General features: G+C 38.4%; 1 protein-coding gene across 1 annotated transcript in view; it reads left to right on the forward strand.

Moving 5' to 3' along the window:
* LOC120145542 (NPC intracellular cholesterol transporter 1-like) overlaps positions 1-20,501 on the forward strand; it is a 40,114-nt gene that overhangs the window by 12,166 nt on the left and 7,447 nt on the right. Inside the window, 15 exon segments of the mRNA XM_039159366.1 lie at positions 12,711-12,818; positions 13,404-13,517; positions 13,656-13,739; positions 14,843-14,971; positions 15,622-15,820; positions 15,921-16,064; positions 17,168-17,211; positions 17,569-17,652; positions 17,732-17,800; positions 17,894-17,970; positions 19,151-19,220; positions 19,458-19,607; positions 19,871-19,936; positions 20,120-20,264; positions 20,368-20,432. Coding sequence (XP_039015297.1) covers positions 12,711-12,818; positions 13,404-13,517; positions 13,656-13,739; positions 14,843-14,971; positions 15,622-15,820; positions 15,921-16,064; positions 17,168-17,211; positions 17,569-17,652; positions 17,732-17,800; positions 17,894-17,970; positions 19,151-19,220; positions 19,458-19,607; positions 19,871-19,936; positions 20,120-20,264; positions 20,368-20,432 — 1,548 coding nt within the window.

Here is a 20,501-nt window from a genome sequence, read left to right on the forward strand (position 1 = left end):
CATAAATGAACATATTTCTTATATTAAGGTTATGTGATGTGAGAGAAGGTCCCGCTTCTCTCTAGAGCCTAGAGACCAGGTGTTTTTGAATTTCTTTCGCCACCGTCATCCACCCATTATCTGCTGCCGCCGCCGTCAGCCGCCCGCCGCCCGCCGCCATTCTCCGACCACCGTTTGAAGCTTTTTTTTCCTGGGAAGTTCGCCGGCCCACAGGGATTCCAAATTTGGCCTTAGATTTGCGATTGAGACACTCAATCGACGCAAATCTTCACGAAGTACATCGCTGTTTTTCGCCACTTCTCACCGCTCGTGGTCGTCACCGCCTCACCACCGGACTAAGCTCCTTCTCACGATAAAACCCCCCTTCCATTGTGTCGAGAATCGGTTCTATCTCCTCTGAACTGGTTCGGCTTGATATTTACCCAGCCTCCAAACCTTCTGTTTTTACAGTAACTCCTTTCCAGCTTCCCAGATCTTACCATGGAACCCATACGCCTATCTCAACACAGGTGAATTAGTGGGCTTGCTGCAACAGTCGCGGCAGGTGCTGCTGTTGTGAACCCCACTAGTACATCTTCTGGACCAGTTAACGCAACCTCTTTTTCCTACTTCGGCAAGGAAAAACGTGAGAGGGAGAATGAAAAGGAGAGGACAAAGTTTTGGAAACGGAATAGGAGAGCCTTCACCAGACGTATGCTTGTCGGATTGAGGCAATATGGTAATTTCCATCTTTCCGAGCGTTCAAATATGAACGATGTTGGTCTTACAAACTTCTATGCTATATGCTTTTTGAACAGGCTAAAGTGCTCGCAATTTGCCAGTCAAGAAACACTGACAACATAGAAGGTAATCAGGAGTTCAAAGTGGCAATTTGAAAAGATGAGAGAGAGTGTCTTAGGTGGTCAGTCTTCTGGTGAGGATTGGACGGTGTTTGTAGACAATCTTAGTAAGAGAGTCACTTGGAGAACATTAAAGGATATTTTTTCGTCAGCAGGGTAGTGTTACGCGAGTTTACATCCCGAATAATTTTAACAAGCCAAATTATAGAGATCATACGTTTGCGTTCGTTCAGTTTGTGAAGGAGGAAGGAATGAAGAAGGCGATAGCGAATGTCAATGGTATTTGGATAGATGGGAAGAAAGTTTCGGTAGGTGCAGCTAGATATCGGAGGCAGAGCCATAGGAAAACTGTAAGTAGAAATCTCAAAAAAGATGATGATAAGGTGTTTAAGAGAGCGAACTGGAAAAGAAGAGTTGGATCTGAGTCTTTCAATCGTATGAGGGATGAAAGATCATATAAGGAAGCATTAGCATCGTTTGATGGGTTGAGGGAAGATCCGACGAGTAAAAAATAGTAAGGAGGGTCATCTTAGTAAGGATGTTGGAATGAGAAATCTGTGGGAGATGCATTTACCCTCAACTGAATGGGATTGGGTGAAAAGATCATTGACTGGGATTATTAAATCCCATTTTGATCTGGAACTAGTACTGAAGGGGCTGGCTAGTGAGGGGATTATGGTTGAGGGTGCTAAATGGGGATATACATGGAACTCATGTATCCTAACTTTTGATTCGGTGGAAGAATTTAAGGAAGCGTGGTCGAGCAGATTGGAGAAATTGTCCTTTTGGTTTGATTGGATTGATCCGCTTTTGAATGATGAAGGTATTTCGATGGCCTTTGGTTCGGTTGACCTTGTTGGTATTCCATTATTATGTTGGAATGTTTCTTTTCTGGAAAAGCTTGTTTCAAGGTGGGGGAAGCTTGTCTGTATCCACGAATCAACAGCAAGAAGAAAGGACATGGCGGTGGCAAGGGCTCTGTTGAGGGTGGCCAGTCCTTTTGATATTCAGGATTCTGTTATTTTGGGTTCGTATGGGAGATCTTTCAAGGTCAAAATTAATGTGGGGTCGGTCTATAAAAAACAGGAAAGTTTTTCAGTAGGAAATTCAACGGTGGCTGGCAAGGGTGTGATCAGAGGCGATGAACTTTCAGAGGAGGAAGAAGGTCGGTGCTATGATGGGGTTGGGAGACATGATTTAATAGCTGGCAATACTAGGGACAGTGTAGATAGGTGGTTGGTAAGAGAAGGTTGGTACAGCTGTGGCAGTCGATAAAGGGGGTCAGGTTTTAATGTGGAAGGAGAAGGTCAACCTAGTGGAGTAAAGGTGTCAGAAATTCCAGAAGGAAGTTTGAATTTAAGAGGGAACTTTCAGGGTATGGGGAATAGAAGTAATTTTTCTAACGAAAGTAATAAAGCCCAATCAGAGGACTTGAGTGAGCCCATCACAGCTGGGCCAGATGTTAATTTAATTAGAGTGGGCTATGGTAAACATAAGGAAGCTCAGATGGAGGAACAGGAAGAGTTACAGCATAATGTGATGGTTGAATCAAATTTGCAGGATTTGGTTAGAGCTTCGTCTGATTGTAATTCAAATTTAGTTGGTGGGTCCAATAACAGAATACAGATTCAGTTTTCAAAGGAAGACCTAGTAGAGGAAGTTGTAGTCTTGGAAAAGGAATATGGTACTCTAGATGGGATAGAGAGGGAAAGGGAAGGAACGCTAGTGCTATTGGGTGATTATCAGGGGAGGGGAATAAATAAAAAGCCTTTCTCTCTTGGTCTAAGAAGAGGTTTTCTAAAGCACAAGAAGTTTAGGATTGCTCCAACTTGGTCGGGTAGCGCTGGTTCGGAGGGTGAAGCTTCCATTAGTTTCCATGACCAAGTTTATGAAAGGGTAGATGGAGGTCTGGTCAGGGTTCCTTTAGATCAAAATAGTGCTACTTCTGAGTCACCTAACAAATATGTGGAAGCAAGATTGGAAGCTGCTGTTACTAGGGAAGTCTGTGATATGTTGGGGATCTCTTTCAAAGGGGGAAATCATGTCTTGAAAGACGAGATCTTGAAGATGGAGCTGAATGGGCCTATTAGGAGGTCTTGAATTGCTGTTTTCAGGATGGTCAGGTTTTGCTGATATTGATAATTATGTCACAAATCAGATTGATTTCATGGAATGTTAGGGGGCTTGGAAAAAAAGAAAAAATAAGAGCAGTTGCAAGATTAGTATCAAAAGTCAAACCGGTAATTATGTTTATTCAGGAATCTAAATTGAATAAATGTCGAAAGGGTTTACTGAGGAAGTTGGGGGGTAATTGCATGAAAGGTATTAGCTTTCAGCTAGTTACTGGTTCGGCAGGGGGGTTAATATGCTTGTGGGATGAAAATCTGTTTGAAGTTAGTAGGGAATTTAAACAGAATAGATTCATTGCGTTATCAGGAAAGTTTAAGTTGGTTAACTTTGAATGTGTTGTTGTTAATGTGTATGGTCCATCGGTTGAGGCTGATAAAGAGGAGTTCTTTGGAGAGTTGATGTGTTTTATGCACAACCAGGATTTGCCTATATGCCTAGGGGGGGACTTCAACGCCTATCTAGATCCCGAGGAGAAAATTGGAGTGGCTCAAAATTGGCATTCGGTGGACTTATTCTCCAACTTTATCTTAAATTTAAATCTTATGGACTTACCGTTAGTTGGAGGGAGATTTACATGGTGCAATAATAGAGAAGCTTCCACGTGGATTAGATTAGATCGTTTTCTGTTAAGTGGTGCTTTTTTTCAGGTATTTCCAAAAGTTATTCAGAAAGTGTTGCTGAAATCTTTATCTGATCATAACCCTATAGTACTTGAGGATGATTTCAAAAATTGGGGTCCTAAACCTTTCTGGTTTTTTAATTACTTACTAGAGGAGAATGGGTTTGATGGGGTGGTAAAGAATGTTGTGTATGATTTAAAGATGCAGAATGCTCGTAGGGGTATGCTGAGTATTCTTCAAGGAACTAAGAAAGTGATTAAAAAGTGGCCTAACAGTAATAATATGGGGTTCTCTGAACAGATTTCAGATCTGGAGAATAGGATAAATGATTTGGAATTGAGGTGTTAGGGTGGGAGGATTTTTGCACAAGATTGGGGTCAATTATTGACTTGGAGGAATGAATTGTGGGGTTTGCATAGGAAGGAGGAGAGCATCTGGTTCCAAAAATCAAGACTTAAATGGATCAAGGATGGGGATAGAAATACCAAGTTTTATCATTTATGTGCTCTTAATAGAAGTAGAGTGAATGCCATTTCGTCTTTGAAAGTGGATGGGGAAGATATTATTACTCCTAATCAGATTAGATCAATTATCTCTGAGTTTTTTAAAGTCAACTACAATTCGAATTCAGCTTTGGAAGTGGACGAATGTAATCTGAATTTCAACAAATTGACAGAGGAACAAAAGGCTGGGTTAGAGGTGGACTTTTCTGAACAGGAAGTGTGGGAAGCTGTCTTTTATTCGGATAGTTCTAAGGCACCTGGTCCGGATGGGTTTTCTATGGGTTTTTTTTAAAAAATTTTGGTCCATTTTGAAGGAGCATATCATGCAATTTGTCCAAGATTTTCATAGAGGTAAAGAATGGGAAAAGGGAGTGAATCATTCCTTTATTACTCTAATCCCTAAGAAAGCGAATCCAGAGGGAATTGAAGATTTCAGGCCTATTAGTCTTGTTGGCAGCCTATTTTAAGGAATCCTATAGTTCCAAGTCAACGCTGGGTGTAGAGGATTTATCCCTGGAGTTTGCTATGCTATTAGTGTTCCAATCTTTAAAACTTGAGGAGCAGTTCACGAAACAAGAAATATGGCAAGCGATAGCTTCTTCGGATAGTTCTAAAGCACCAGGACCAGATGGCTTTACCATGGGCTTCTTCAAGAAATGTCGGCCGGTTTTAAAGGAACATGTATTGAAGTTTTTCCAGGATTTTTACAAAGGTAGAAAATGGGAACACGGAGTTAATCACGCGTTTATTACACTTATTCCGAAGAAGACTAATCCGGAAAGTGTGGAGGATTTCAGACCAATCAGCCTTGTAGGTAGTTTATACAAGATTCTCTCAAAAGTATTATCTAAAAGGTTGAGTGGCTGTGTTGGGGACATAATCAGTCAATCCCAATTTGCTTTTATTCCGGGGAGACAACTATTGGATTGCGCCTTCATTGCGAACGAAGGTATTGATTTCTGGAGAAAACAAGGATTACAAGGGGTAGTTTTTAAAGTTGACTTCCGAAGAGCATACGACACTGTGGAATGGCCTATTTTGTTTAGAGCAATGAAAGAAATGGGATTTGGAAACAGATGGTCCTCGTGGATTTCTCAATGTCTGTCTACAGCTTCGAGAGGGTTTATTTCCAGGTATTATTATGGGGAATTCTAGAAATTCTACCAGGCTGTCCCATCTACAATTTGCCGATGATTTAATAATTTTTTGTCAAGCCTCCATTAATCATATTAAGAATGTAAAAAGGGTGCTGAGGATCTTTAGCATTATGACAGGTTTACTGTTAGGTATGGCTCATAAATATACCAGTAAAGAGGACAGGAGATGGAGCGGAGTGAGCGAAGCGAACATCAAAGGTCCTACAAGAAAGTCTCGTTGGGGGTTACGAATTATGTGGTTGGGTGCAGCCCCCGCGGTACGGTAAAGGATTTTGTAATTATGTACCAGGGTTTTCTATTATAAAGAGATGTACCTAGACCTAAAATATCATTGAATAAAACTTCTAGCGCCGCCTAGGCACCGAGGACGTAAGCACATTGTCGAACCTCGTAAAATTCTCGTGTTCTTTTGTTTTCTTTACCCGTTTTCGTCAACATTTACATCTCAATTTAGCAAAGAGTAAGCTGTTTGGTATCAATTTGGAAGAGGGAGTGTTATCGGATTGGGCAAACAAGTGGGTTCAGTTGATTTTCTACCACAAATACTTGGGACTTCCCTTGGGAGCTAGGAAAACATAGAGGCTCTATGGATCCGTCTTTAAGAATTTAGTTCCAAACTTGCGGTGGAAAGCGTCATGTCTGTCTTTGGCTGGGAGGACATTCTGTTGAAGTCGGTGCTAACCTCTTTGCCGATTTTCTTTCTATCTCTTTTCAAAATGCCGTGCAATCGGAAAGAAGCTTAATTCCTTAATGCTAACTTTCTTTGGGGTGAGAAGGGATAAGCGGAGGATTCACTGGGTAAATTGGAACACGTCTGCAGGCCTATGAACTGTGGTGGACTAGGAGTTCTGATTTGAATCTTACTAACCGGCTTTACTAGGCAAGTGGGTGGAAATTTGCCAATGACAAAACTCTCTCTGGAAATCTGTGTGTGTAGTAAGCAAAAGGTCAGCTGGAACAATATGCTATTGAAAGGTTACTTCTCCGAAATCTTCATGGATGAGAGGCATTGCTAATAATTTTTAAGAATGATTCGGTAGGAAACTTTCTTAGATCGAATTCGAAGCTGCAAGTAGGTAGGTAATGGTAAATCAATTTCTTTTTGGAATGATGTTTGGGCTGATGAGGTCCCTCTTAAAATAATTTTTCCTAGAATCTATGTGCTTTCCATTAATAAGGGGGGAGATTGAGTTTGGCAGCTATGGACCGAGTGTTGGGAGTGGAATGTCCAACTAGAAGGAATCTAAGTGATTGGGAATTGGACCAGTGGTTGGCTTTGAGACAAACTTAAGATGCAAACTGTCAGAGCTGGTGGAGGACTCCTTTTTTGGTCTGCTAGCGGATGGATTGTTTTCAGTTAAATCATGCAGGAAAACCTTAGGCTCGGAGGTCGGGAGTATTTGTGGCTACAAGGAGTTTGGAAGGGTTTTGCTCCACCGAGAGTGGAAGCTTTTCTATGGCAACTTGCACAGGCTGAGTTGGTTAAGAGAGGAGTTTCTTTAGGGGAAGATATACAGTGCCCTTTTTGCAAGATTCAGGAGGAAACAATTCAACATTATATTTCCTGTATTGTTGCTTGGAATTGTGGAATAAATAGCTAGCTTCTGGATATTTCGCTTGTTCTTCCTCAAGACCCTCCTGCTTTGCTTAGTTCCTGGGTGAGTTGAGGGGAAACTCGACGATATGGAAGTTTATTCGGTGTTATCTTCTGGTCAATCTGGAAAGCCAGGAATGCTTAGTGTTCGAAGGTTCTAACCTGGACAGCATGTCTCTGTTCTTTACAGTTAGATTCAGGCTATCAAAATGGTTTTTAGCCAAGTTTCTACGGTTAATATTCAAGAGGATTTGCTGATTGGTAACCCATCTCTAGCAGATGGGTTTTCTCCTACTTTAGCAAAAGTTGGTCATAACCTGCGTTGGATTCCCCCCCTGTTGATTTCTTAAGATGAACGTTGATGGAGCAAAGGTACTCCTCTAGCTGAATTAAAGGCTATTAAAAGGGGTATTGAAATTTTTGGCTTCAGTTTGGGTTTCTGTTGGGAGATTGATTGTTGAGAGTGATTGCAAGTCGGTAGTGGAATGGATTAAATCACCGGCTTTGGCTCCTGTTTTCTACTCGTCTTTGGTTAATCAGATTTTGACACTTTCAAATGGCAAGGTTCATTCAGTGAGGTGGATTCCAAGAGCGAGCAATGGGGAGGCTGATAGCTTACCTAAGAAAGGGATAGGTTGACTGTAAAGCCTTGTCACTGGATTTTCTGGTCCAGCGAGACGGTCTATTAAATTGTTGTTAAGTTTTGGGATGTATTGTGGTGTAGTGTTTTAAATATTATTAATTGTATTATAATAAAGTTTTTAAGGCACTCTTTTCCTCCTTCCGCTGATTAAGGAGCTTACCCCTAAGCTCCTTTAATCAAGAAGGGGTTTTTAACGAGGCCTTCCATTCCTATCAAAAAAAAAAAGTCTTGTTGGCAGCCTTTATAAGATCATTTCTAAGGTGCTATCGAAAAGGCTTGTCTCTGTTGTTAATCTAAGGTGCTATCGAAAAGGCTTGTCTCTGTTGTTAATAGCTTGGTAAGCCCTTCACAATTCGCTTTTATTCCGGGTAGACAACTGATTGATTGTGCGCTTCTGGAAAATGAAGGCATTGACTATTGGAGAAAACTAGGGAGAAAAGGAGTTGTTTTCAAAGCGGATTTTAGTAGGGCATATGATTCGGTTGAGTGGCCTATCCTATTCAGAATATTGAAGGTTATGGGTTTTGGGGAAAAATAGATCTCATGGATTAAACGTTGTGTTTCTTCAGCTTCTATCTCGGTGTTAGTTAATGGCTGTCCTACTGATGAATTCCACATTAGTAAAGGGTTGAGACAAGGGTGCGGTCTTTCACCTCTCCTGTTCAATCTAGTGGGGGAAATGTTACATCTTATGTTGATTAAGGCTGCTGATTTAGGTCTTTTTCATGGGTTCAGCATTGGTAGGGTTGGTAACTCATTTCATTTGACTCATTTACAGTTCGCAGATGATTTAATCCTTTTCTGCAGAGATTCTCCAATGCAGATTTTAAATATTATAAGAGTATTGAGGATTTTCGGAGTCGTGTCTGGGTTACATTTAAATTTGTCTAAGGGTTCGTTATTTGGAGTTAATATGGATGTTGACCTGGTTAAAGAATGGGCTACGAAAGCGAGCTATGGAGTGGGGTCCTTTCCTATGTCTTATCTTGGTCTACCGATTGGACTAGGAAGAATTCAGAGAGTGTGGGATCTTGTTTTCTAGAATTTTAATAAAAGACTAGCTGGTTGGAAAGCAAAATCATTGTCGTTGGCAGGTAGACTTGTTCTAGTTAAATCTGTGCTTTCATCCTTGCCGATCTTTTTTTTATCTATTTTCAAGATTCCTCTCAAAGTGACTAAGAAGTTGAATTCTCTGATGGCTAACTTCCTTTGGGGTGAAGACCTTGATAAGAAACGAATTCATTGGGTGAGTTGGAAGTCGGTTTGTCAACCTATTGAAGAGGGTGGCTTGGGAATCCTTGATTTAAGGGTGATAAATAGAGTCCTACTTGGGAAATGGATTTGGAAATTTGCAAATGAAAAAAGAAGCTTGTGGAAGGAGTTGATCTGCTGCAAAAACAATGTTGATGTCCTGTCCCTTTCTATTTCAGATGCGGCTTATCCTTTTGATTCTTGGATTTGGAAAGGCATCCTAAGTAACTTTTCGAAGAATGATTAGATCGGTGACTGTTTGAGAGACAATTCAAAGATCCAAGTGGGAAATGGTCAGTCGATTGCTTTCTGGACTGATGTTTGGATCACTAGTCTGCCTTTAAATCATCAATTTTCCAGAATTTTTGCTTTGTCTACAAATAAATGGGGGAAGGTCTCTGAGTTTGGTGGGTATGTAGATAATGTTTGGGTTTGGAACATCCAGCTTAGAAGGAATTTGTGTGATTGGGAATTGGACCAGTGGATCGATCTAATGTTGATTAACAAGACTAAGTTGTCATGTTCTGTTGATGATTTCCTGGGGTGGTCGGGTAAGGGGGATGGCATGTTCTCGGTCAAAGCTTGTAGACTGTCGTTATATGATAGTTCTGAAGATAGTTTTGAGTGGAAGAAGTGGGTTTGGGATAGTTTGGCTCCGCCTAGACTTCAAACCTTCTTATGGCAGATTTGCCATCAGAAACTAGCAGTTAGAGTGGAATTGAAGAAAAGAGGGATCCCTCTAACGGAAGTACTGTGTCCATTATGTAATTCCCAGGATGAAACTATAGCTCACCTGTTCTTAACGTGTTCTGTTGCTTCGGGATTGTGGTGTAAATTTCTAAGGTTATGGGATATTTCTATTGCTCTGCATCAAGATCCTTCCTCTATTCTCTGCTCATGGTCCAATCATAGGCATAATTTCTATCATTTGGAGGTTTATTCCGACTGTTATTTTCTGGTCAATCTGGAAGGCAAGAAATCTGGTTGTTTTTGAAAATGGAAAATGTGACAGTTCAGTTCTGTATTTTATCACTAGATTTAGATTGGCGAAATGGTTCTTAGCTAAACATCCTTCGGTTCGGATTCAGACAGACCTTTTAGTAGGGGATCCTACGAGGGCAGATTCTTTTCTCATTACTTCTGGTCCTAAGAAGGTTATTGGTTGGTCTCCTCCTCCAGCGGATATGTTTAAACTCAATGTTGATGGAGCAGTGACTGGCGATGGGATGCAAGGGGGTATTGGTGGTGTCTTGAGAGACTATTTCAGCGGCTCTTTAGCTTCTTTCTCTTCTGTAGTAGGGCCTGGTTTGCCTATTTTGACTGAACTGAAAGCTATTAAGGAAGGATTGGGTTTTTTCTATTCTTCAAATTGGGCTAAGAAGGGAAGACTTATTATTGAGAGCGACTGCAAATGTGTAGTGGATTGGATTTTAAAGCTGCAACCTACCCCTTCATTTTTCAGTGATCTGGTGGAGGATATTGAAGCTCTTATTACTGCTAAGGGGGTCGTTCTTAGATGGATTCCTAGGAGCTGTAATTTGGAGGCTGACAGGTTAGCTAAGCAGGGGATCGGTTAAGTGTAACAGGCTTCTTGTAATGTTTTGTGCTTTTTCGATGGGTTTGTTGTGGTTGATCCTTTGTAATAGTATTGCTAGTTTGGGAATCAGGACTCACCCTCTGATCTAGGGTACTGCTGTGTCGGTTTTGAGTAGGTTTCTGTTATAGTTTTGGTTTGCTTTGGGTTTTGAGCGCTTTATGTTGTTTATGGTTTGATGGGGGTGTGGTCCTGGTTGTTTCTTATGTATTTTATGTTGTTGAATAAAATCCTAAGGCGCTCTTTTCCTCCTTCCAATTGATTAAGGAGCTTTCTCCAAGCTCCATTAATTACGAAGAGGGTTTTTAACGAGGCCTTCAATTCTTATAAAAAAAAAATATATGAACGATGTTCTGTCCGCCTTGGAATGTGAGGCAGGTTGGACAGTTGAGGCTGACGGCACCACCTACAGGCAGTCTCCTACGCCCCAAAATCAGCAAAATGTAAGAGTAAATTCAGCGAGGTCGGGTGATAGTCCTTTATCAACTAGGCGTTTGAAAAATTGCTCTGCTAAAGCAACTTTAGACTGCCAACCACCTGTTGTAAGGATTGACGACAATGAAAGATTTCCTCCACAAGGTGGGAATCTTAGGACTGAGAAGTCTCTTCCAGCAGAGGCAGCACCAGCCCTTTCTGAAGCAGATGTTGATCACCATGGAATCAAGGAGAGCACCACGAAGGGGTACTCCAATGGAAAACCTTCTGAAGTTGCGAGAAGGAGGAGAACGGATTTCAATATTGGTGGAAGGAAGGTAATTCAAATGGTAGTAATGGGTGTAGAAGTGGATGCGTCTCGTTATTCATTGAGAACCTACCGGAGAAGATCCATTGGAAGAGACTCAAATCTTTATTTTGCACCTATGGTCATGTTATTGATGCCTTCATTCCTATCAAAAGGAATTCGACAGGAGGTCGCTTTGGATTCATTCGCTTTGCAGCTATTGAAGAAGCAAGGAAAGCGATATTAAACATGAATGGCGTTCATATTTACGGCAGTAAAATTAGAGTCTCTTTGGCTAAATATAAACCCTGACAATCTTACTGGCGAAAGTCCTCGACGGTTGTTCAGAGTAAGTCTGGGATGGAAGATTATCCGAGGATTAAACACTGTGAAGTTGAGGGTGTTGTGGACGAAGATAAACTTCAAGTGTTAAGTAATTGTCTTGTGGGGTGGTGCATGAACTTTATCAAAATTGGTAATCTTGCTAACCAAATACAAGCCAAAGGACTAGCTGGTTTCACGCTAATGAGAGCTGTTGGGAATGTAGTTCTTATGGTTTTTGAAAACTCAGATTCGTTGAGAAGCGTGAAGGATGATAAGCTAAAGACTCTTGCAGAATGGTTTTCCAGAGTGGAAACTTGGTCAGATAGCCTTGTGGTGGAGTGTCGGCTCGTGTGGTTAGTTTGCGAAGGTATTCCTTTTCACACTTGGAATTGGGATACTTTCAAAAACATCGCAACTAAGTGGGGTAAGTTAATGGTAATTGACAACAGTTGTGAGTTTCCATCATCATTTGATTGGGCTAAAATCCAAAAACTCACAAATGTTCATGGGAAAATTGATGAGATGTTGGAGTTGAAGGTCGGTGATAATTTATTCAAAATCTTGGTGTATGAAGTTGACCCTTCCTTCAAACCTAATTCTTGGGTCCCTGAAGATTGCGATATTTCGTTAGATCTTGTCCCTCAAATTGGATCGTGATTGTTCGACAGCGGTTTTCAGAGGAGTTTTTTGTAGTTTGTGGTTTTAATTGTTGGTTTTTATTTTGATATGTAATCTTTCATCTTGAGGTGTATTTTGGAATTAGGGTTATGTCTTAGGGGTTTTTGTTTGAAGATGGAAGATTTTTAGGGGTTATGGTTTGTAATGGTGTTATTCCCGTATGAGGGTTTGGTGTTTCCATATGTAATTGGTCTTCTATTTAATAAAATATGAGGCACTCTTTTCTTCCTTCCAATGTTCTTCAACATACTTCTAAGTATGTGGAAGAATACGAAGGGAGTTTTTAATGAGACCTCCAACTTCTATAAAAAAAACATATTTCTTATATTTTAGATATAAAATAATAAAATATAAATATTGATGATTATATTATAAATAAAAACAAATTTAAATTTTTTTAAGTATCTTTTACACGAAAAGTATCAAATTTAAATAAACGAGCTTTATAAACAAGCTAGCTTGTGAACATAAACGAATTAAACACACCACTGTTCAAACTTGTTTGTTTAAATGAACATAAAATTTCTTTTAACTCTTTTATTTAGCTTAACGAACAAACAATATACGAATTGTTCACGAGTAGATCGTCGAACGCTCTGTTCATTTACAGCCCGAGTATATATATAATTTCTAATACTATTTCATTTCAATTTCAGGCTTCTGCATTTGTTGTGACATACCCAGTTAATAATGCAATTGATGAAGCAGGCAACGGGAATGGGAAGGCAGTGGCTTGGGAAAAAGCTTTTGTTCAGTTAGTGAAGGTACAAGGGCACATGTGTTTCTTAGAGGGGTGAGATAGGTTTGGTTCGGTCGGGTTTCTTGGATTTTTGAACCGTCCATTTTAATTGGTTTGGCTCGGTTTGGTTCTTGATTTTTTCATATTAATTTTGGGTTTTGATTTTCTGACTTCATTTTGAGAGAATGGTTTTGTTTCATGTTATTTTCTTTTACATTATTTGATAAATTTTTTAAATCTTTTTCCTTTAACACTTCTAATTTTTTTCAAGTAAATAAAAACAATTAATAATTCTTATATAGTAACTTTTAGTTATTTTCACTATTTGAAACATAAAATATTTATCTTTACATTATAAAAAAATAAAAATTAATTACAAATTAAATAAAATAGAATTCGATTCGATTCGGGTAATCACAGTTTTGAAGTTATGTATCATAAACTGTCCAAATACTACATTTTGGTTTGATTTTCTGTTGCGCAGCCCTAGTTTCTTTTATTCTCGTCTGTGGATATTGTATTGTCTTGATTATTAGGAGGAACTGCTGTAATTGTACAGTGAAAAAGATAATGTCTTACTTACTCTTGGATGGTTGTATGGACATGACAGGATGAGCTGCTACCTTTAGTTCAGTCTAGAAATCTCTCTCTTTCATTTTCATCTGAAAGCTCAATTGAGGAAGAACTGAAAAGAGAGAGCACTGCAGATATTATGACAATTGTGGCAAGTTACTAGTTTTATTCTTTTCTCATAAATTAACTTTTCCAAATGATTCCAGTTATTTCCAACTTTCTCGTTTTATACTTGACAAATATTTGTTTGTTTCCTCTTTTCTTTTCTCCTAATCTAATTTCATTTCAGGTAAGCTATCTTGTAATGTTTGCTTACATTTCTATCACATTGGGTGATGAACCTCGTTTGTCTACTTTCTATATCTCATCCAAGGTATATTTAATGTGGTGTACTCTAATATACATTCAGTTAACACCTTTCTCATCTACTGCTACTTACATATCCGTTTCTTTTCATGACGACCTCAATGCTTGAATTGATTTAGATACACTTACTTTGTTGCTTTTACATATGTGCACTATTCAATATATTCAATTTCTCGATCTGTGTCTTCACTTTTGCATGTTAGGTTTTCTTCTTTTCTTTTTTCTTTTTTTGATAAGAAGGGGAGGCCTCATTAAAAAACCCCTTCATATCCATTGAAATACTAGAAGATATCTCAATGAACATTGGAAGGAGGAAAAGAGTGCCTCAAATTTATTAAAACTCCAACAGAAAATACAATAAATACAGAGATCCTATCAAGTCCAAACCAACAATCCAGCCTATAGAATAATAAACACTACCAGAACCTAGGAAATAGCAAAAAATCTATCCAATTCCTAGCTTTGCTAATTTTCCGCCTCCCAATTTGCATCTCTCTGAATGTGTTTCACTACTACACTCCGCTCTAAAACGATTGAAACAATTTCCTTCACTAGAGCAGCAAATAGGCCAAGACAAGCACCAGGATTTTTAATCCAATCCAAAGCATTAACACAGTCACTTTCCATAATCAATCTACCCTTAGTGCACCAGCCCGATTCAAAGAATAAGCTTAACCCCGCCTTAACTGCCATTAACTCTGCCAAAATAGGAGGACCAGCCCCAACTTGCTCCGAGAAAGTACCCAGAACCAAGCCCTCGGACAAATGAAAGGCAGGGTGCCATTGTTCCCTGCCTATTGTAGAAAGCTAGAATATTGTGTGGTTCAAACCCCATGGGCTATAATATACACGGAAAAGCACATATGTGTGTTTAACTTTCTAGTCCCCAATGCTGTGGTTTTCCTAGATGCATTTGCTCATGTTATTATGGATACATGCGTCAACAAAGATGGAAATTTGGTAATGCAAACATTTGTATATTACTTGTCTATGTTGTGTCCATGTAACATAGATTCTTGTCATATGCTATTTTCTGTTGAAATTAAATAAATTTTCCTGTATTTGGAATATTAAATTTCTGTAACTCACCATTCACCTACTGTTTTGCAGGTCTTGCTTGGTCTTTCGGGAGTTGTTCTTGTCATGCTCTCCGTTCTTGGATCTGTTGGGTTGTTCAGTGCTTTTGGAGTTAAGTCAACATTGATCATAATGGAAGTGATACCTTTTTTGGTTTTGGCTGTAAGTTTTCAATCAGATTTTCTTTAGTTCTTTCTGTGATAGAATCTGCATCCAAGATTATAATAATTAGTCCTGAGTTGACCTCTATTCCCCCTCTCCCTTGTTGAAAAATCCTTTACAGACATTACAGGTGCTGAGTTTCTCACATTTGGGCTTTATTTTTTTTATAAGAATTGGAGGTCTCGTTAAAAACCCCTTCTTAATTGCGGATAGACCTCGGGTCTACCAGCAACCAGCGGAAGGAGGAAAAATACTTATATGGAACAGTTTATTCCATCTGTTTGTTTATCCTGAAACTGAAACTTTTGTTCTTATGATGGCTCTATTCTCAATTTGTGGTCATGATTGAGGGGGCAGACATGTTCCCATTCTAATTCACTTCAGAAAACAAAAACTTTTAAGAGGGTATTACATACATTCTTTTTCATATATATATATATACCTCATTTGTATATTGTGGTCTGTATTATGCAGCTTATGTTCTTTAAATGTGAAACCATACATCCATTTAGACATTCTATATGATTTTTTATTCTGAAACTTCTCTGTTTTCTTCCTCTTTTAGTGTTTGAAATGATTACTGTGTTTTTGGTTTGCTTAGTTCTTTGTTATAGTTCTCTTTCATTTCCCATTCTATTTATCTTAATCAGGTTGGAGTGGATAACATGTGTATACTGGTTCATGCCGTAAAACGGCAACCGTTGGCGTTACCTTTAGAGGAGCGAATCAGTAATGCAATGGTTGAAGTTGGTCTATCCATAACACTAGCTAGTTTGTCTGAGATCCTTGCATTTTCTGTTGGAGGTTTCACTCCTATGCCAGCATGCCGTGTCTTTTCCCTGTTTGCAGGTGTAATGATCTGTTCCTACATCCACTATCTTGTAACAACAAATTATCAACTCCTTGTTTGACCTTAATATCTATTCCTCCGTTGTTTTTCTTTTGTTAGCTGTGGCTGTTTTGCTGGACTTCCTTCTACAAGTTACTGCTTTTGTTTCACTGATAGTCTTCGACTGTCTGAGAGCTGAGGATAACAGGATTGACTGTTTTCCATGCATAAAAATTCCGTCATCTACTCAAGAGCCTGATGAAGGTTATTGTTTTATGAATTTATCATGTACTGTTTGCTTTGAATGTCTGGTATAGCTCTAAGGCTTTGCTTGGTAGGTTGGAAAGAAAACTAAAAAGATGATACGTTGAAGGTGAAAGAAAATATATTTTTTCTTTCAATTATTGTGCTTGGAAGGAAAGGGGGGGAAATTCCATCCATCCATTGCTTGGTAGAGTAGAAAAGTGATAGGAGAGAAAATGAAGTTTTTTGGGAAAAAAAACATCTTGCCTTGTCGGTACCATCCTGGTCCCCCCACCTCAAGGTTTCTTTAAGGTAAATGTAGATGGGGCTGCTAATAAGGATTGGGTTAAGTGTGGTATTGGTGGATTATTAAGAAATGCAGACAGCAAGATATTGGGATCTTTCTCAACTTCTATTGGTTCTGGACCCCCAATCCTAGCAGAACTTAAAGCCATTCAAGTGGGTTTGTCATTGTTTGTAGAGTCTGAGTGGAGTTCGAAAGGTAGATTGATTTTGAAAAGTGATAGCGAGAACGCGTTGAAGTGGATTAAGAATGTGTTGGATCGTGATGTTATTTTAAGGCATATTCCGAGAAGTGCAAACTGGGAGGCGGATGAATTAGCAAAAGCTGGAATAGGATAGTGTAGGGTTGTAATTTGTATGTATGGGACGGTTTTATATTTTGGGGAATGTATAAGCTACTGGGTATTACAGCTTGGGTGTATTTCTGTAATATGTAGGAGCTGGCTTTCTTAATGGAATAATAATATTATTGAGGTACTCTTTTTCCTCCTTCCAATGGCCGTCGTGAGACCTTACGGTTATTACGATGGTTATGAAGGGAGTTTTTAACGAGACCTCCTTTCTTATCAGAAAAAAGAAATGCACAATTATCTTCAATTTATCTCATTTTCTCTCCTCTTATCATTCCAATTTGTGATGACTTATTTTTGTGCATTAGGATGGAAAAAGGTCAACTTTCCTATTTTCTTTCCGGTTGTCCGTTCCCCTCTTACCTTTCCTTTCACTTTTCCACTCAACCAAGCACACTAAAAATTTAATGTGAACATTCTTCTACTCTGTAACTCAGCATTCATACTGATCAACCATTTTGATAAATTCAGGCATGAACTCAGGAGGACCTGGACTTTTGGCAAGATATATGCAAGTAAGATATTCAAAGTTACTAGTACTGAATTATATTCAAGGCACTATTATATGTTTTTTCTTTTGTACTTATGCTATATCAATAAAATGAGGTACTCTTTTCCTCCTTCCGGTTGTTTCTTTTCTTTTGGAAAGGGTCAATTATGAAGGGGGGTTTTAATGAGACCTCCTACTTTAATAAAAAAAAATGCTTTTTCTTTTGGTGAAGGATATGTTCTGCCATTGGTTGAAAGTCAGGTTAATCATGTTCTCATGATGAATTTGTAGCAACTGAATTTCTTAATGAATGGTCATATCAAATGCTATATGGCCTATTATCTGTTTTCATGGCAACTTTCAAAAACTTTTGATAATGTAGGAAATACATGCGCCCTTTCTTGGACTTTGGGCTGTCAAAGTGGTAGTAATTGCCGTCTTTATTGCTTTTTCTTTGGCAAGCATAGTAAGTTGCCTGCATTTTTTGTCTAATATTTTCCCAATTGATTTTTCATTATATGAATAGTTTTCTACTTGTGTTTTAGGCCCTTTCCACAAGGGTTGAGTCTGGTTTGGAGCAACAAATTGTTCTTCCTCGGGACTCGTATCTTCAGGTTTAAGCCATCTTGTTTGACATTTCCCTTTCATTCTGGAGTTCCATATTTTTTTTCTTGTCAATCTCACAGTCCAATTTGTATTTGTGTTAGGGATACTTCACCAATATCTCAGAATATCTCAGAATCGGACCACCATTGTACTTTGTTGTTAAGGATTACAACTACAGGTATCAATTTGAATATTATTTCATTCTTCTTTTCTCAGTTTGATACTTACTTTCCCCTCCACCAAATTCTTCCGCAAGTAGTGTATGTTGTTTTCAAACTAGTAAATGCCATCATGTGATATTGGTGTGAATGAGAAGTGAGAAATGTCATTGCCTAAAATGGTATGCATGACCGGGGATACATGATTTAACCTTGCTCAGATATCTCAGACATGAGCTCTGTTATTGTTAACATAACGCAGTTGAGTCAGAAAAACTAGTGTACTTTAGATGAACAGTTCTATGCATGAAAATAGACTTTCATGAGATTGTGCTATAATTCTCTCTCCTCTTTTCACATGGAGTGCTAACTTGAGATATGATAGACAGTTTGACTTCTTCATGTAGAAAAAGTGTGATTGCTTGAGGTGAAACATTTGAGTTTTGATCCTAACGTACATAAGAAACTGCTTTTAGGTATGGAACATGATCTTAACTAGCAATTTCATTAGTGAAGAACGAACAGTGGATAAAATGTTTGCCAGTTTCATTCCTGCTACTGCTTAGTAGAGGTTTTGCAGATTTTGTTCAACTCCGTAATTGCGTATGGGGCATTGAAATGGATACATTTCTGTCTAAGTTATCTGTTGTAATGTTTTAGACATGATTGATCAAGTTTTGATCCTTTGGGTGAGAAAAGCTAAGGTGAAGAAAAAGTAATTCTGTATTTCAGGATCAGTTCTTTATCCCTTACGGGGTTGTAGTTTGCTGCAAAAATGACGAAACTTCAAATTTTTGTTATCCTTGCCTTTGGATGGATAATAGAATGGTTTCTTTCATTGAATTGCAATTTTTAGTGGATTACAGTTTATAGTTGTAATAAAATTTTTATTAATTGCTTTATATTTTGGATTATTTTTAGAAGAATTACAGTAAAATTTACTTGTAATGAAATGATTGATGTCAAGTGAGAAGGTATTGGTAATTTAGTTATTTAATGGGTAAATATGTTCACAGAGTTGATGGAGTACAGTTGACTGTCAATTACCTATGTCCAAACTTAATTACAATGTTCTTCTAAAGCTTTATATCAAAAGAAAATGTGGAAATTCTTCTCATCTCATTTTTGTCAATGCCTGTGTATCATTGGTTTTATTCTCAATCCTTATGACTGTTTGATCTAACGATCTTTTCCACTCAGCTTGGAATCAAGAGATACAAATAAGTTATGCTCCATCAACCACTGTGATTCTAACTCTCTCTTGAATGGGGTAATGAATTTCTAGCAGTTTTCATTGTAAGATATAATGCTAACATCAATACAATCTGGGATATATGTTCTTTTCTATGCATGTAGCATTATGCTGTATGTTGCTTTGCTTGAAACTTATTTAACTACAGAGTGTGAAAGTTGAAAGAGGCTTTCTTGGTGTTGGTTGAAACATTATTTTTATCTGTCTTGTCTCTGACTCCCTATCTAAAACATTACAATTTATCATTTTGGCTAGATATCAAGGGCATCATTAGTTCCTGAATCAAGCTTCATTGCAAAGTCAGCTGCTTCATGGCTTGATGATTTTCTTGTATGGTTATCACCAGAGGCATTTAGTTGTTGTCGGAAGTTTACAAATGGCTCTTACTGTCCTCCAGATGATCAAGTTAGTACTTTATATGTGACTAGTTTCTTTTATGTTAGCCAAATGGATTTTGTATTGATATCAAGTTTTTAACACAAGCTTAACATTTCTTATGATTCCCTCTTATGATGAGATCTGAATGTGTATGGAATTCAATATTCTGTTTAATCGTTCAACAATAATATCATGCTTACTTAGTGTGACGTTTGATATATTTTCTCCATCTTTTTGAGCTTTTTAGATGATTATCACTGGATTGCTAAACTAGATATTACTCTTTCCAGCCACCTTGCTGTTCACCCGGTGGAGGTTCTTGTGGTTTAGGTGGAGTCTGCAAAGACTGTACAATGGTTTTGTCCCTGTTCTCTCTCTTCCTCATGTCTTTTGGGATTAGGTGTAGCATATAAATTAGAAATGTTTTTCAGAAATTGTCCATTACATATGCATTTGAGTGGGTTATTAAGGTTTGAGATTTATTCCAAGTACCAAATCAAAAATATTGCGAGCACTAAAATCTTTTTTGTTGGTTCCAGTGCTTCCGCCACGCGGATTTGGTTAATGATCGCCCATTTACAGAGCAATTTAGAGAGAAGCTTCCTTGGTTCCTTAATGCTCTGCCATCCGCTGATTGTGCCAAAGGTGGTCATGGGGCTTATACTAGCAGTGTGGATTTGAATGGTTTGTAGATTGGGAATTTTCCTATGTATATTAAACATCATTTTCTGGTTCTCTTACAGGATAATAAAAGGCATTTCTTACATTCCTGTATACATCTTTACAGGTTATGAAAATGGTGTTATAAAAGCATCAGAGTTTCGTACTTATCACACACCAGTTAACAGACAAGTAAGCCAATGTCTTTGGTTGACTATTTGATCTCAATATGACTTTTGATTACTTCATTGTGTGACTGTA

Source organism: Hibiscus syriacus, unplaced genomic scaffold (genome assembly GCF_006381635.1).
Source record: "Hibiscus syriacus cultivar Baekdansim isolate YM2019G1 unplaced genomic scaffold, ASM638163v2 tig00110893_pilon, whole genome shotgun sequence".
Lineage (NCBI taxonomy): Eukaryota > Viridiplantae > Streptophyta > Magnoliopsida > Malvales > Malvaceae > Hibiscus > Hibiscus syriacus.